Source organism: Furipterus horrens, unplaced genomic scaffold (genome assembly GCF_987537825.1).
Source record: "Furipterus horrens unplaced genomic scaffold, mFurHor1.1.pri manual_scaffold_4, whole genome shotgun sequence".
NCBI classification, from domain to species: Eukaryota; Metazoa; Chordata; class Mammalia; order Chiroptera; family Furipteridae; genus Furipterus; species Furipterus horrens.
The window spans coordinates 134735422-134750349 of record NW_028327174.1 but is presented as its reverse complement, the minus strand read 5'-3'; the positions used below and the strand labels follow the sequence as shown (position 1 = coordinate 134750349).

General features: G+C 40.3%; 1 protein-coding gene across 2 annotated transcripts in view; it reads left to right on the top strand.

Moving 5' to 3' along the window:
- MTAP (methylthioadenosine phosphorylase) overlaps positions 1–13548 on the top strand; it is a 49017-nt gene extending 35469 nt beyond the window's left edge. Inside the window, exons 6-9 of one of the 2 annotated variants that reach the window (XR_016510540.1) lie at positions 523–762; positions 6789–6911; positions 11034–11229; positions 12122–13548. Coding sequence is in view for 1 of the 2 variants with exons in the window: in XM_090274057.1 (XP_090130183.1) it covers positions 523–762; positions 6789–6911; positions 12122–12160 (402 nt within the window). In the remaining variant the exon portion in view is untranslated. The remainder of the gene's footprint in view (positions 1–522; positions 763–6788; positions 6912–11033; positions 11230–12121) is intronic. The other variant, XM_090274057.1, reaches the window with a different exon arrangement.
- The last annotated feature ends 1380 nt before the right edge of the window (positions 13549–14928 follow it).

The following is a 14928-nucleotide window of genomic DNA, read 5'->3' as shown; positions in this document are numbered from 1 at the left end:
GGCAGAAGGGATTATGAAGAAATTACTTCCTAATCAAAAAAAAGCATTCACAAAAGTCTTCAGATTTTTTTACAAAAGAGCAATGAGAATGAGTTTCTCAGGAGCTTGGGACCAGTTCTCAGCACATGTCTCTGAGGAGATGCGAATGAGGAGCACCATATTGTTAGCTGAGCCTTGGAGGCTCAGAGCCTAGGCCTAAGCCCTTATTTATAGCCCAGCTTAGTCTCTTAAAGCTGTTAAGAAATAAATGAGATTAAAGTATATAAGCAAATTATTGATGCCTAGGAAAAGCTCAGTTTGCTCTGGTAGCTGTGAGCTATAGTGCAGGGGCTGGGGAAACAGGATATTAAGTGGGTGAGGGGCTGGGAAATTGGAATCTCCCAGGTTCTCTCCAAGGGTCTCTAGTTACTAGGCCTTTATAGTAAAAATCTTTAATCGACTTCTTAAATGTCAGGGACAAAATAAAATAGTAAGCTATTCTTAGGTTTGCATGCTTTGAGCTTGTGGTTTTTTCTCTTCTAGGTCCTCATAGAGACTGCTAAGAAGCTGGGACTGCGGTGCCACTCGAAAGGGACAATGATTACAATTGAAGGACCTCGTTTTAGTTCTCGGGCAGAAAGTTTCATGTTTCGCACCTGGGGGGCAGATGTGATCAACATGACCACAGTTCCGGAGGTGGTTCTTGCTAAAGAGGCTGGACTTTGCTATGCAAGTATTGCCATGGCAACAGATTATGATTGCTGGAAGGAGCATGAGGAAGTGGTAGGTGGAATGCTCTCCAAGGCATGTATGTTACTGGGTGCCATGAGCGCCAGTAAGAGGATCTTAACTCTTTGTTTCTATTGCTTTATTTCCAGAAGGTGCCTTTCTACCAGGTGTTATGGTCAACTTTTAATGCATTGTCATTAGATATGGCCAGATATTTTCTGTAGTTCCCTTTGGAAAGTAAGAACCTAGGTCTTCATAGGAAAGAAAAAGACAGTTATATCCAAGGATTAATATGAACAGTATATTGTAGGCATGTAGGTATATTGGGAATCATATTGAGGCTAAAGGCCTTTTGGTTTTAATTTCCTTGAGCTGTGCTACTCTTTATTCTGTTTTTTTGTTTGTTTGTTTGTTTTTTAAGGGAAATACTGTTTCTTATTTTTTCTGGTAAGTGGACTACATTCATATCTGTTTAACGTACTATAACTGGATACATTGCTCGGTGAGGAGTATGACAGCAAACAAAACAAAATCTGTAAGGAGTCAACATTCTGGGCTTTTTGAGGTATTGTTAGAGATTAAGCAACCAATGTGAGAAAGTTCAGAATTATAAAGAAATATTGTACTGAGATAGGAGTATGAATCCAGTTGACTCAACCAAATATTACAAGTCTGGGACGCCTTCCTTACATGTGATGGGAAACGTGGGCCTGCCTGAGTGGCATGGAGGGAGGCAGGCAGAAGAGAGGTGGATTTCACAAGTCAGGTAGGGGTCTTAGGCAGGAAACACAGCAAGGTCCAGCTAGTATGTGAGGATACTGGGCTACTGAGGTCAGGCTTCCAAAACAGATGTTTTCATTGTGCAAAACTTTGAGCATCTGCAAAGGTAGAGAGCCTAGTGTGATGAACCCCAGTTACCCATCGCTCAGCTTTCCATTTGTCAGCCACAGCCAACTTTGTATCATATCTGTGCCCCTATGACTTCTCTCTCACCTGCCTTCATTAGTTTGAAGTAAATATTTTTCAAAAAAGCCTCTTTTTTATAAAATAATAAAAAATAACCACAGGACCATTATGGTGCCAAAAAATATTTATATTAATGCCGTAATATAAGCAAATATCCAGGCTGTAAACCTTTTCCCTCTTGTCTCACCATTTTCAACTACTCAAATCGGGGTCCTTATAATCCACACATTTCATTTGAATAATATGTCTCTTTTAAGCTAATTTCCCCCTCTCCCTTTTTAGCCCTTGCATCTTACTTGAAGAAACCAGATTGTTTGTCTTACTGTAAAATAGAGAAAGGGACAGAACTACAGTCAAGGAATTTTGAAGGAAGACAAAAGTATAGTGGTGGTTGTTCTGAGCACATTTAGGACTGGTGGCATCTGCAAGGGGACACTTACCACCACCTCAGAGCTTCTTGCTTCATCATCCAGTTTCATGTAAAACAGGGTAGGATATTCTTGCTGTCTGTCTGTTCTTTTATATGGATTTTGGGTCATAGATGAACACAGGTTCTTTGTTTTGAGTGATGCCTTATCCTGACTCAGTGTAATTAACTACGAGGATGCTTTTTAATGTAAGAGATTTTATAAATCCTGACACAACATAATCCTTGACTTGCCAGCTCTGATGCCCTAAGGGGCAGACTTCAGTGTCTGCCACCCCCTGAAAACACATTGTTTTCTGCCTGTGACTTTCTGCTAACCTAGAAACATGTCTCTCCTCTGCAGAGCTAACGGTCTTTTTCTTTAGTGGGCCACATGAGGTTTCGAAAGCAGTCAGTTGGAACTACTTCAGTTAAAAGAGAAACTAGCCCTGACCGGTGTCGGTGACTCAGTTAGTTGGAGTGTCATTCCATATATCAAAAGATTGTGGGTTTGATCCCTGGTTGGGGCCCGTATGGCAGGCAACTAATTGCTGTTTCTCTCTCTTGCTCTCTCTCTCTCTCTCTCTCTCTCTCTCTCTCTCTCTCTCTCTCTCTCTCTCTCTCTCTTGCTCCCTCCCCCTTTTCCCCTGCTCTCTCTCCCTCCCTCCTCCTCCCGCCACCCCCTCCGTCTCCTTCTCCCTTCCTCTCTTTCTATAATCAATGAATATATCTTTAGGTAAGGATTTTTAAAAGAAGAGAAACTAAGTTCTGTGTAAGTGGTAAGGCATGAAGGCAAGTAATGTTAAGTGCCACAAGGAAGGTATAACACAGATGGCATCGTCTCAGCCAGCCATGTGTATCACTGTGCTTCAAACCAGATGGAAGCCTAGCATGATAAGAAGGTTTAGAGTTGCCAGCCCACCTTCAAATTCCTGTTGCTCCATTTACTTATGATACCTGCCATGTTATTTAACAAGTTACTCTTCCATAGGACGGAGCCAGGGCTTCGGGGTGAGGGGTGTGAGTTGCTCAGTTACAATCCTGACCTTGCTGGATTACTGGGAGAATTAAGCCAAATTGTATGTGTAGAGCAACTAGCATAGTGCTGGCTCCCGGGAGGGTGGTCACCAGATCGTAGCAGTGCTGGAGCTGCCAGTGGAAAGATAAAATGTTTGTGAAGGAAACTTTTGAGATTTGAGCTGAGCCTCAAACAAAGGGTTAGATTTGATTGTGAGGAGCTTAAAGAGAGGCATTTTGGGTGGAGCTCAACAACAGGAATAAAGAGAAATCAGAGTCTATATAGAAATAGCAGTCACAGGAAAAGTGTAAGGAAAAGAATAAATATAAGCTCAATCTCTTGCATGTTTTATGACTCTGCATTCCAAGGCTCCACTTAAAATGTGCCTGTACATATACTTGACAGGCACCTAGCTGGTCACCACTTGTTCCCACAGTAATGGGACACCCTTGGCTGTGGTACACATCTTGCCCTGGCTGGTGTGGCCCAGTGGATTGAGCGCCAGCTTGTGAACCAAATGGTTACTGGTTTGATTCCCAGTCAGGGCACATGCCTGGGTTGTGAGCCAGGTCCCCAATTGGGGGAATGCAAAAGGCAACCGATCAGTGTAATTCTCACACACTGTGTTTCTCTCCCTCTCTTTCTCCCTCCCTTCCCGTATCTAAAAATAAATAAATAAATAATTTTTTAAAAACACACACATCTTGATGTTGGTTGGAAGGATCTGGACTTTAAACTTCAGGAAATAGAATGAAAGCTGTAATCATTGTTCCCCTGAATCTTGGATTTCTTCTAAGTATAGTGAAGTGTGACAAGTACTATACCTCTGATCATTCTTTCAAATTCACTACTTTTTTTCACCCTTTGTAAAGCATTTTAGTTACATACAAAGTAGACAATACTATGGGTTTCTATGAATACAACATCCAGCTTCAACCTTTATCATATCAACTTAGCCAATCACATTTCATCTATATTCTGATCCATAACTTTGTCCATAAATGTGTTAGGAGGTATCTGATGTAACCATATTGTCATTATCACATTCCAATAATAATTCCTTAATGTTCCCAGGCCAAGTTCAACTCTTGTTATCTCAGATATCTTAAATGTTCTTTTTTTGCTTCCAAGTTTTCTAAAAAGAAACCAAGTGACTTGAGCTGTAGTTTTCCACAATCTGAATTGCTGAAATCATCTCCTAGGTAGTTTAACCAGATTCTCTGTCCTCTGTATTTTACGTAAATTGGCAGCTGGATCTAGGGATTTGATCAGATTCAGGTATCATACATAGTGTTTAGTTTTCTGTCAGGAAAGTGGGTTGTTTATTTGGTTTGGGGTTTTGTTTGTTTTGTGATGTTAGCAGCCCATCCATTAATTCATTGGGAGCTGTTAAAAGAAAAAATTATACTTTGATTCCATCATTTTTCTTTATTAGCTTGAAGACTTCTCTGAAAAGAAATATCTAGACTTCTGGTCGAGAGAGAGGGATAGGGAGATACACTTTGCCTCCTCGTGCAACCATAGAAAGAATTATAGCCAGATCTCAAACTAATAACACCCCAAACAGTCAGAAAATGGAGCTTGTATGGAAGTCTGACAACTAAGGATTTTAAAAAGACACAATCATCCAGAAGGGGAGGAGGGGAGGAGTCGTGGAGACGGGCAGAGAAGCCATGTGGCATGGAAAGGTGGCTGCGGCGGGTGGCGTCAGCGTCATCGGAATGGGCAGGAGGGGTACCTTAGGAGTGAGTGGTCCCAGTCCCAGGCCAGACCACACATCCTAGGGTTCCAGCACTGTGAAGATAGGCCTCCAATACCTCTGGCTGTAAAAACCAGTGGGAGTTGGGGCAGCAGAAGAAACTGCTGGATTTTTGCCACTTAATGGGCCAGCACGGTCTTAAAATGTACACAAACCCACCCACTCCAGGATTCACCACCAGGGCAGCAGCTGGAAGGGCACCAGTCACACACGTGAATGGGGTAACGTGAGTGGAAACAGGGCCAGTGCCAGGCAAACCACCAGGCTGTGGCATTGCCCCTCCCTAACCCCTTTGCCCCACAGCTGCGAAGCAGTGAAGTGGGTGGCCCCGTCTTGGCAATGACCTAAGGTTCCGCCCCACGCAATTTACAGGTGCCTTTTCTACATAGGCCGTACTACTAAGACAAGGAGTAAAAGCAGCTCTACCTGATACACAGAAGGAAACACAGGGAGGCTGCCAAACTGAGGGGACAAAGAAATAAGGCCCAAATCAAAGGACAGAACAAAACGCCGTAAAAGGAGCTAAGCAAAATGGAGATAGCCAACCTATAAGGTGAGGATGCTCAGAGAACTCCTCGATTATGGCCAAAAATAAAGGAAGAAATGAAGGTTACACTAAATGAAATAAAGAATAATCGACAGGAAACTCAACAGAGAAGGAAAGGAAGTCAGGATTTAAATAAACAGAAGAAGAAACAATTTTAAAAAATGAGGAGAGGCTTAGGAACCTCTGGGCCATCTCCAAATGTACCAACATCCGAATCATAGAGATGCCAGACAGTGAAGAGGAAGAGCAAGAAATTGAAAACTTACTTGAAAAAATAATGAAAAAAAGCTTCCTTAGTTTGACTAAGGAAATAGACTTACAAGTCCAGGAAGCACAGAGAGTCCAAAACAAACTAGACCAAAAGAGGACCACACCAACACATAAAATTAAAATGCCAAAGGTTAAAGATAAAGAGAGAATCTCAAAAGCAGCAAGAGAAAAGCAGAGTTACCTACAAAGGGGTGCCTATAAGACCATCAGTTGATTTCTTCAAAGAAACTTCACGGCAAGAAGGGACTGGCAAGAAGTATTCACTGTGATAAAAAGCAAGGAATTACAACCAGGATTACTCTATCCAGCAAAGCTATCATTTAGAATGGGAGTTCATTATCACCAAGCCATTATTACATAAAATATTAAAGGGATTTATTCAAGAAAAAGATAAAAACCGTGAGCATTAAAAAGGCAATAAAATCACAACTATCAACAAGTGAAGCTAAAAAAAAAAAAAAAACGTAGTAAGCAAACAACCAGAACAAGAACAGAATCATAGATAACAGAAATCATTTGGAATGTTATCAGTTGGGAGGAGGAAGGGGGGGAAATGGGGAAATGGTGCAGGAATTAAGAAGAAGCGTAATTAGTAGGATCAAAATGGACGGGGACATTGAGAATAGTATAGGAAATGAAGAAGCCAAATAACTTAAATGCATGACCCATGGACATGAACTAAGGCTGGGGGTGCAGGGCAAAGGGGGAAATTGGGACAACTGTAATAGCATAATCAATAAAATATACTTAAAGAAAGAAATGTTTATTTTCTAACTGGTTGGCTATCCAACGTAGCACTAGTTTTATGACTGGAATCCATTCTCTGGATCTGGGGAGAACAGACACCGCTTTCTAGACACACTTAACACATTAATCATCTGAGAAAGTTGCTCAGACATCATATTGAAAATGAGGCTTTTTACAGGTCTCATTGGGTTTCTCCAAGACCTCTCCCCCTGGGACCAAGACCATCTTGATAAATGCAGAACCCGGGCCTAGGGAATTAAAACTGAGGTAAACTGACTACAGATCAGGTAGGAACATAGGGATATGTTCAATAAAAAGCAGTGAGATTTTTACTTGCTGGTAACAGCCTGTGCTGTTGTTTCTCTAGGTTTCAGTGGACCGTGTTTTAAAGACCCTGAAAGAAAATGCCAATAAAGCCAAAAGTTTACTCCTTACTACCATACCTCAGATAGGGTCCATGGAATGGTCAGAAACCCTGCATAACCTGAAGGTAAGTATCCTGAGCCATCCGCAAGCAGAGACTTCCATTGATCCTCCGCTGCCTTTTCTCTTATTTGCATTTCACCTTTGGTCCATCTCCTCATGATTTTATATTAGCCTAGATATTTTCATTCCATTTACTACAATAGTAACCATTTGTGAACTCTGACTCCAAAAAACCTCCACTGCCTTGCGGCATACCTCTTCAGGGGAAAGGCTAAGGGAGTAAACCCCGACAGAAAATCCGGAGCCGGAGTCCCTAAGGCGGTTTGACGTTGTAGTCAACACCGGCAACTCCTGCGGCGCACCTGAAGCCAAGCTGTATTGACTCCGTCTTTCCCTTGGACCCTTCAGCTGCGAAGAGGGGGGGGGTCTGCTGCATGGGCAACAGCAGACCCTCCATATCACCCTGCCCAGGCTTTGTAGCTTCAGCTTCACTGGAGAGGACACTCCAGCGTCATCGTAAGATGTCGATTCAACACGGGAGGAGACAGATACCGTGTCACTCCCGAGTCGGACTGCACAGCCATTCTCGGCGGTGCAGATAGACTCTTAAGAAGCTACACCATCGTCTCTCGAGATGGACGGCTGCCGACGAACCATTTGTGAAATTGTGTAGTGACATCTAACTGGTAATGTAAGACCATTGAAAGTTGAGGTAGGAAGAGTTTATTATCTAACCCACCAGATTCTTGACAATGTTTTGCTCTTTAGTGTATCCCTGAGTCTTTTTTTTTTTTTAATTTAATAAATAAATTTGTTTTTAAGTATATTTTATTGATGATATTGTTACAGTAGTTCCAATCTCTTTCCCCTTTCCTCCTCTCTGCCCAGGACCCCCCTTCCCTCCAGCAATCCTACCCCCTTAGTTCATGTCCGTGGGTCGTGGGTATAAGTTCTTTGGCTTCACCCTTTCCTGTAGTATTCTTAACTTCCCGCTGTCTATTTTGTACCAGCCAATTATGCTTCTTAATCACTGCACCATTTCCGCATCTCTCCCCCTCCCCCCTCCCATTTGATAACCCTCCAAATGATCCCCATACCTATGATTCTGTTCCTATTCTGGTTTGCTTAGTTGGATTTTCTTTTTATTTTTTAGATTCCGTTGTTCATAGTTGTGAGTTTGTCATTTTAGTGTTCATAGTTTTGATCTTCTTTTTCTTAAGTAAGTCCCTTTGACATTTCATATAATAAAGGCTAGGTGATGATGAGCTCCTTTAGCTTCACCTTGTCTGAGTAGCACTTCATCTGCCCTTCCATTCCAAATGATAGCTCTGCTGGATAGAGTAATCTTGGTTGTAGGTTACTTTTCATCACATTGAATACTTCTTGCCAGTCCCTTCCTGCCTGCAAAGTGTCCTTTGAGAAATCAGCTGATAGTCCTATAGGCACTACCCTGTAGGCAACTCTCTCCCTCTCTCTTGCTGCCCCCAGTACTCTGTCTTTATCTTTCACCTTTGGCATCTCAGTCATGATGCGTCCTGGTGTGGTCCCCTCTGGATCCATCTCGCCCAGGACCCTCCGTGCTTCCCAGACCTGTATGTCCATCTCCTTCACAAAATTTGGGAATTTTTCCTCATTTTTTTCAACTCTTCTTCATTCTGCACTGGTTGACTGTTTTTTTCTTCCTTATGTTCCAGATCATTGATCTGAACCCCAGTTTCCTTCCCCTCGCCATTGGTTTTGTGTGGATTTTCCTTCGTTTCACTTAGCATAGCCTTCACTTCTTCTCTTATGGGTTTGCCATACTCAAGCGTATCTGTCAAGCCTGTGAACATCTTTATCACCAGTGTTTTGAATTCTACGTCTGTTAGGTTGTCTGTCTCCTCATCTGTGAGGTTGGCTATCTCCTCATCGCTTAGTTCTCCCACTGGAACCTTGATCCGTTTCCCCTTTTGGGCCATACTTCTCTGTCTCCTCATTCTGACAGGCTCCTGTGTTTGTTTGCCTCCACGTCCCAGGCAGAGCTGTCACTCGTATTACGTTGTAAGGGGCGGAGCCTTAGGTATTCATCAGTACAGGGCGACCTATTTCACCACGTTGTGGCACTGTTTGTGGGGGAGGGGTCCGAGAGGGAACAATGCCACCTGCCCAGCACTCACCCCTTTTCCTGGCACCTCTCCGACTTCCACACTGGACTGGCGTCCTTCTAGCTGCTGCCCTGGCCATCGTTTCCAGAGTAGGTGGGCCTGCGAACGTTATAGGACTGTGGGGGCCCTTTAAACAAGCAGACTCTGCTGTGAGACCCGCAGTTTCTGCCTCCACCCTAACCCCCACTGGCCTGCACAGTGAGAAGCAATGAGGCTTGATTTTTCCCGGTGCTGGGACCGTGAGCTGTGAGGTCTGGTGAGGAGCTGGGAACGCTCCCCAGGTGTCCCTCCTGACTTTTTAAAACGTGTGACTGCGCTTTCTGCTGACCTGCGGCTGCTGCTGCCACCACACCACGTCCTCTCCACCCTGGCTCCGCCCCTCCTACCTGTCTGTATGAGTATTTCTTCTTAATATCTTTGTTTGCTGGACTTCCATGCCGTTTGATTTTCTGGAACTTCTGGTTGTTTCTAGTTTTGAGATAGTTGTATTCATTCTAGTTCTGGAGGGAGATACAGCGTGTCCCAACTACGCTTCCATCTTGGTCGGAAGTCCCTATCTCTGAGTCTTACTTCTGAAGATGAATAGTGCTTGCTCTGCATGTGGCCTATGTTGTCAAACAAACTGTTTTTCTTTGGCGGTTTCTTGCAAAGTGGTTGCAGCCTTTAAAGCTAAAACTGACATAGCAGTGACCAAGTGGTGCCAAGGAATATCTACTTATTCTAATGTTGCATCAAACTAAGATGGTAATTAATGATAAACATTGACAGGTTGTAGATTGGTAACTTTTCAATGCTAGTATTCCCATAATATAAAGGGTGGGGCAAAAGTTGGTTTACAGCTGTTTGTATGGAAAATAATAGAATAATAATTAACAATACAAAAAATAAACTGTGTTTTGACTGCTCATAACTGTAAAGTTACTTTTACCCTACCCTGGAATTGAAACTGACTGCCAAGCTCAGAGATGCATGATTTTTATTTGGACATTTTGTGACTCTTAATTAACCATATTTGATACAGAGTTGCCTCAAATTAATCAGATATTGCATTCACCTAATATCCAAAGAGGGTAGTCTCTACATCCTGAGGTCTCCTAAGACACACCTTTACTCTTATGTCTTATGGCTGTAGTTGAGAGAGGATTTGAAAGGTTCATATAAACCCTTCCTGCTCCAAGTACCATCAAGGAAGCCTAGAACGAGAGTCACAGTTTTAGTGTGATGAGGACACAATATGGTAGTAAATGACTGACAAACGCTAGGCGTGGAGGTGTCATGATTTATATATATAGCGTTTGCCGACTCATGTAGTGTAAATGCTCCAGCACAGGTGATTTCAAGCTACCAATATGAAGCCATTGATAAGCTGGGACAGGATACATGTAGTTGGTTCTTGTAATCTGATATGAGCAGGGTCCCGCACACCACTGTAACTAAAGTGCCTTTAGGACTGGCAAAATCAGGAATATGCTGATTTGTAATAAATCTTTCCGGCTAGACTTTTAAGTCCATGAGGACCAAGAAACACCAGTTGGTTTTAGCCTGTATACCTAGGAGATAAACGTCCTTTAATAAATAAATGATAACCCCTTTCCCCCATGAAGTATTTCATCATAGTTGAAATACAGAAAGCCCTTATTATCACTATGAAGAAAAGGGTAATGGAAAATACTAAGAACCGGGGAATACCAATTTAGAAATCGTTACATTCTTCTGAGTATAATGAATATAATGTAATAGAGCAGCACAACTGGAGCTTGTTTAAATAAACATACTACAATTTCTACGAAATGTGACTCATACTTTTGGTACTGCTGTGGTTAATGTCACCTGCAAGATCCCATTTGACCATGGTCTCTTGAACTTAAAAGATAATTTTTCAAACAATATATTTATTATTTTAGCTCCATTTTTAAGTAAAAATGCTGGATGTTAGAAATTGGTGTTCTCCTCTCCTTCTGTGAAGCTTCTGAAAGTGTGTATAAATTGTGTAGTTTCTCTGTATAATTTTTTTTAAAGAGGGTATGTATTGCCTTCATCAGATTCTCAAAGGAATATGTGACCTAAAGAGAGACGATGAAGAATTGCTGCTCTAGACAAAATTGAGATTCCTGGCTTTCATTCTGTAGTATTAGGGAAAACCTTACAGTCATTCCGAATTTTTCTGCAGTGGAATTTTTCAATTCTCAGCACTGAAATGTATATGATTCATTCACTCACTAATTCATTTCAGAAACAGTGAGTACCCACTATATGTCAAGTTGTGGTTTGCCAAGATACGTAAGACTTGCTGTCATGAAGAAGGTCCTATTCTGTTTGGAGATAGTAACGTATTAAAATTTCAATGATTTTTTTCTTTATTGGGATCAGGTGGGAAATGTAGCTTGCATAAACAAAAATCTGCCATTTGCAACAACATGGATGGAACTAGAGAGAATTATGCTTAGTGAAATAAGCCAGGCAAAGAAAGAAAAATACCATATGATATCACCTAATACAGGAAACTAAAGAACAACACAAACAAAGGAACTAAATAGAACAAAGAGCAGAATAGCAGTCAATAGGGGGGGGGGGGAGAGAAGGGGGATAAGTAAGGGAAGGGATTAGTCAAAGAACTCATATAAAAGACTCATGGACATGGACAACGGGGAGGGATATGATTGCGGGAGAGGGGGTGGGTTGGGTGGGGGAGAGAAATTAGGGGAAAAGGGGACAACTGTAATTGAAAAACCAAAATTAAAAAAAAAAAAAAAAATCCAGGCGGGGGGGTTGTGTATTAAGATGTGTCCTATGCATATATAAAGGGGATGGATATAAGTGAGCACCAGAACAGTCCTCTACAATAAGCATTATGAACCTCATTTTACGGGAAAGGTGAGTAAGGAATTGGCTAGGAGCTATGCGGAAAGTCCCACATCTTTTTAGTGATTTTTACTTTGGTGAACATGAGGATATTCTGGAGAGTTTATAAAGGGTATATATATATATATATATATATATATATATATCATGAATCTGCACTCTAAAATCAAAATGCAGTTTTTAACAGCATTCCAAGTACAATAAAATCACGCATAAAAATCAGTAAGTGCCTGGTTGATTGTAATCTGTGCCTATTTTTCCTTCTCAGAATATGGCCCAGTTCTCTGTTTTATTACCAAGACATTAAAATAGCGTGGCTGCCCAGAAGGCGAGAAGGCATTCTAATTCTAGTCATTTGGGGAATTCCTGCTTAATCTGAAATGTGGAAAGCTTTCATGCCCTACCTGCTAAGGAAGAACATGTGATAAGACAAGATCATGCCAATGTGAAAGATGCCTTCTGAAAGACATGAACTGCTTCAAAAAACAGAGGGAAAACAAATGACCAGGAAATATGGAAAAATTCCTACGATTTAGAAAAAAGACAAGAAGACACCACTCACCCTTCCCCCATTAAATTCATAACAATAAAGGGGGGGAGATAATATTCAGTTTCCTGCGTTGCCAAGGAACATGAAGACACAGTGGGACTCAGACTGTTTATTGGTGTCACTGTAAATTGGTACAATCTTTCTGGAGAGCATTTTGGTAAAATGTATCAAAAGGCTTAAAAATGTTTACACACTTTGTGCTGGTTTCTCTTTTTATCTTTAAAAAATCAGAAATGTATACAAAGAATTATGTATAAAGAAAGATGTTTAACATACTGGCAGGTTTAATAGCAAATATTCAAAACAATATCCAAAAATTAGAGATAAATTCTGGTTTAGCTCTAATTAGATTGTGAAGCAGTCACTTGAAGATCATGTGTTTATATAATATTTAATGTCCTACTGAATTGATTGCTCAGTGAGAAAAGGGTATGTAAGCATTTTAAAGTACCAATTTTGTTTTAAAATTCTACATAAATGTACAAAAAGACTAGGGAGATATAAAATCTTTTATATTATTTTGGGAGTATACTGGGTAATTTTAATTTTCTTAATATTTTTATGTCTTTTCATTTTTTTCTACATGAATATAATCAAAGTTGTTTCAAAAATAAAAATGACTTAAAAAGATCCAGCTGTTAAACACATTGCTTCTGGTAATGAAGCAAAAATTAAGATGATAATATTAAGAGTTGTTCTTTTTGAGTTCCATCTTTATTTTGTTTAAAAAAATAAAAGGATCATTAATGACTTGAACAGTCATATGATATCTGGGTTTGCAACAACTTGAGAAGAGCTGAGCAGGTAACACAGAGTCTTAAAATTAAACTATCTAAGAGACTACATACACACATTGTAGTGTGCCAGATATTTCAGATATTTTTAAAATTAACATTTTATTAATGTTATGGGATTGTTTTATATTTTCTATCACAGGGAGGGTTTTTTCCTCAGAATCATTTTCTTTTCACTATGGTCTATTACAGGGTCCTTTAATGATATATCTTTGGTCTGTTTAAAGAGTCTGTGAAGTTGGTGGTTGTGTCTTTGAGATTGCCTTCAAGATTATAAACTAACAATAAACAATGGAATAAACCAGTGACTCCAGCATTAATATGGAGCTGTTGGGGTTACATGTGACTATGGCTCTTGTATTCTCTAATGCAGTGGTTTCACCTGTGGTTGCACAATAGAGATCCACAAAAGACCTAGTGGATGTGAACCCAGGGTTCTCTGGCTCTGTAACGCATGGTTGTCTTCACTACCCTGTAAGATATACTTTACCTACTTTCCTTCATTTTTAGATGTCTGAAAATGCCAAGGCAAAAAGATGTGGGTGTTTTTCTTGCTATTCTCCCCAACTTTGAGAGGTACTTTTCTTGATCCAGTAGCCTTTTGAAATGGCTTCATTTCCAGACTTCACAAATGGACTATACTTCTGTTTTGTTACCTATCATTCACTCCTTATACACAGCTGATATAATTTTCATCATACCTCATTCTTGAGGACTTTGCTGACCATTTCTTCCTGGAATGTATCTCACTTCCCTTTTTTTAGCTACAAAATTAAGTGAACACCATGATCAATTTTGAGTATTTGGAAGTTTCCCTAGTGGATTATAGGCATAATGGGAAAGTTCTAGTTTAGTGACTTAGGCCCTTGGAAGAGTGCCCAGTTGCTGATTTTTATATTTTCATTAATTTAGAAATCTTTATTGGTGTTTTGAGCTGCTTATTGTTTTTCATGATTTTGAGGATGAGACAACCAGAGGAGTTCATCTGCAGAGTGTTTTCCAAAAGAGTGGAGAAGGCTGGAATAGCAGGGTTACATTTGAGACCTAAAAATGTTTTGCTAATTAGCCTGAGTATGTCCTGGAATTTATACTAGGCAACTAAAAAAAGATATGTGCTTGATTTCATAGGTATTTTGTTAGGGAGTACATTTATACAGAATAAAAAACAAAAGCATTTGATGATTTCATTTAGGGAAGATTAAAGGAAATTGTCAGTGTTTTCAAACTATGCCCTCAGCTTTATAGATTATTCAGGCTTTAAAGGTCTACACATTGGAATGTGGTGACGCATTCCTGAACTGCTTTTTTGATCTCACTTTAGTTTACAATCCCCCCACCCCCATAAGAATCAAGATTACAAGGCAGTAATAGGAAAGCCAGTTCCAAATATATACAAAAAATACGAAGAACAGTAATGAACCCTTATCCATCACCCAGCTTTAAAAATTATCTCAGCCAATCTTTTCTTCTAAACTCCTACCCCCTGCCCTTCTCCCATGTATTGTGAAGCGTTTCTCGTATCACGTAATTTAATCCATGAATATTTCAATATTTTTAATATAGCAACAAAACCATTAGCACACACAAAATAAAAATTCCTTAATGTCGTCAAATATGCAGTGAATATTTTGAAGTTCAAATGTTTAGTACCATTATTTACACATTGTTTATTTGAATCAGGATCCAGTTAAAGTTCACATTTGCAAGTGGTTGATACACATTTTTAATCTT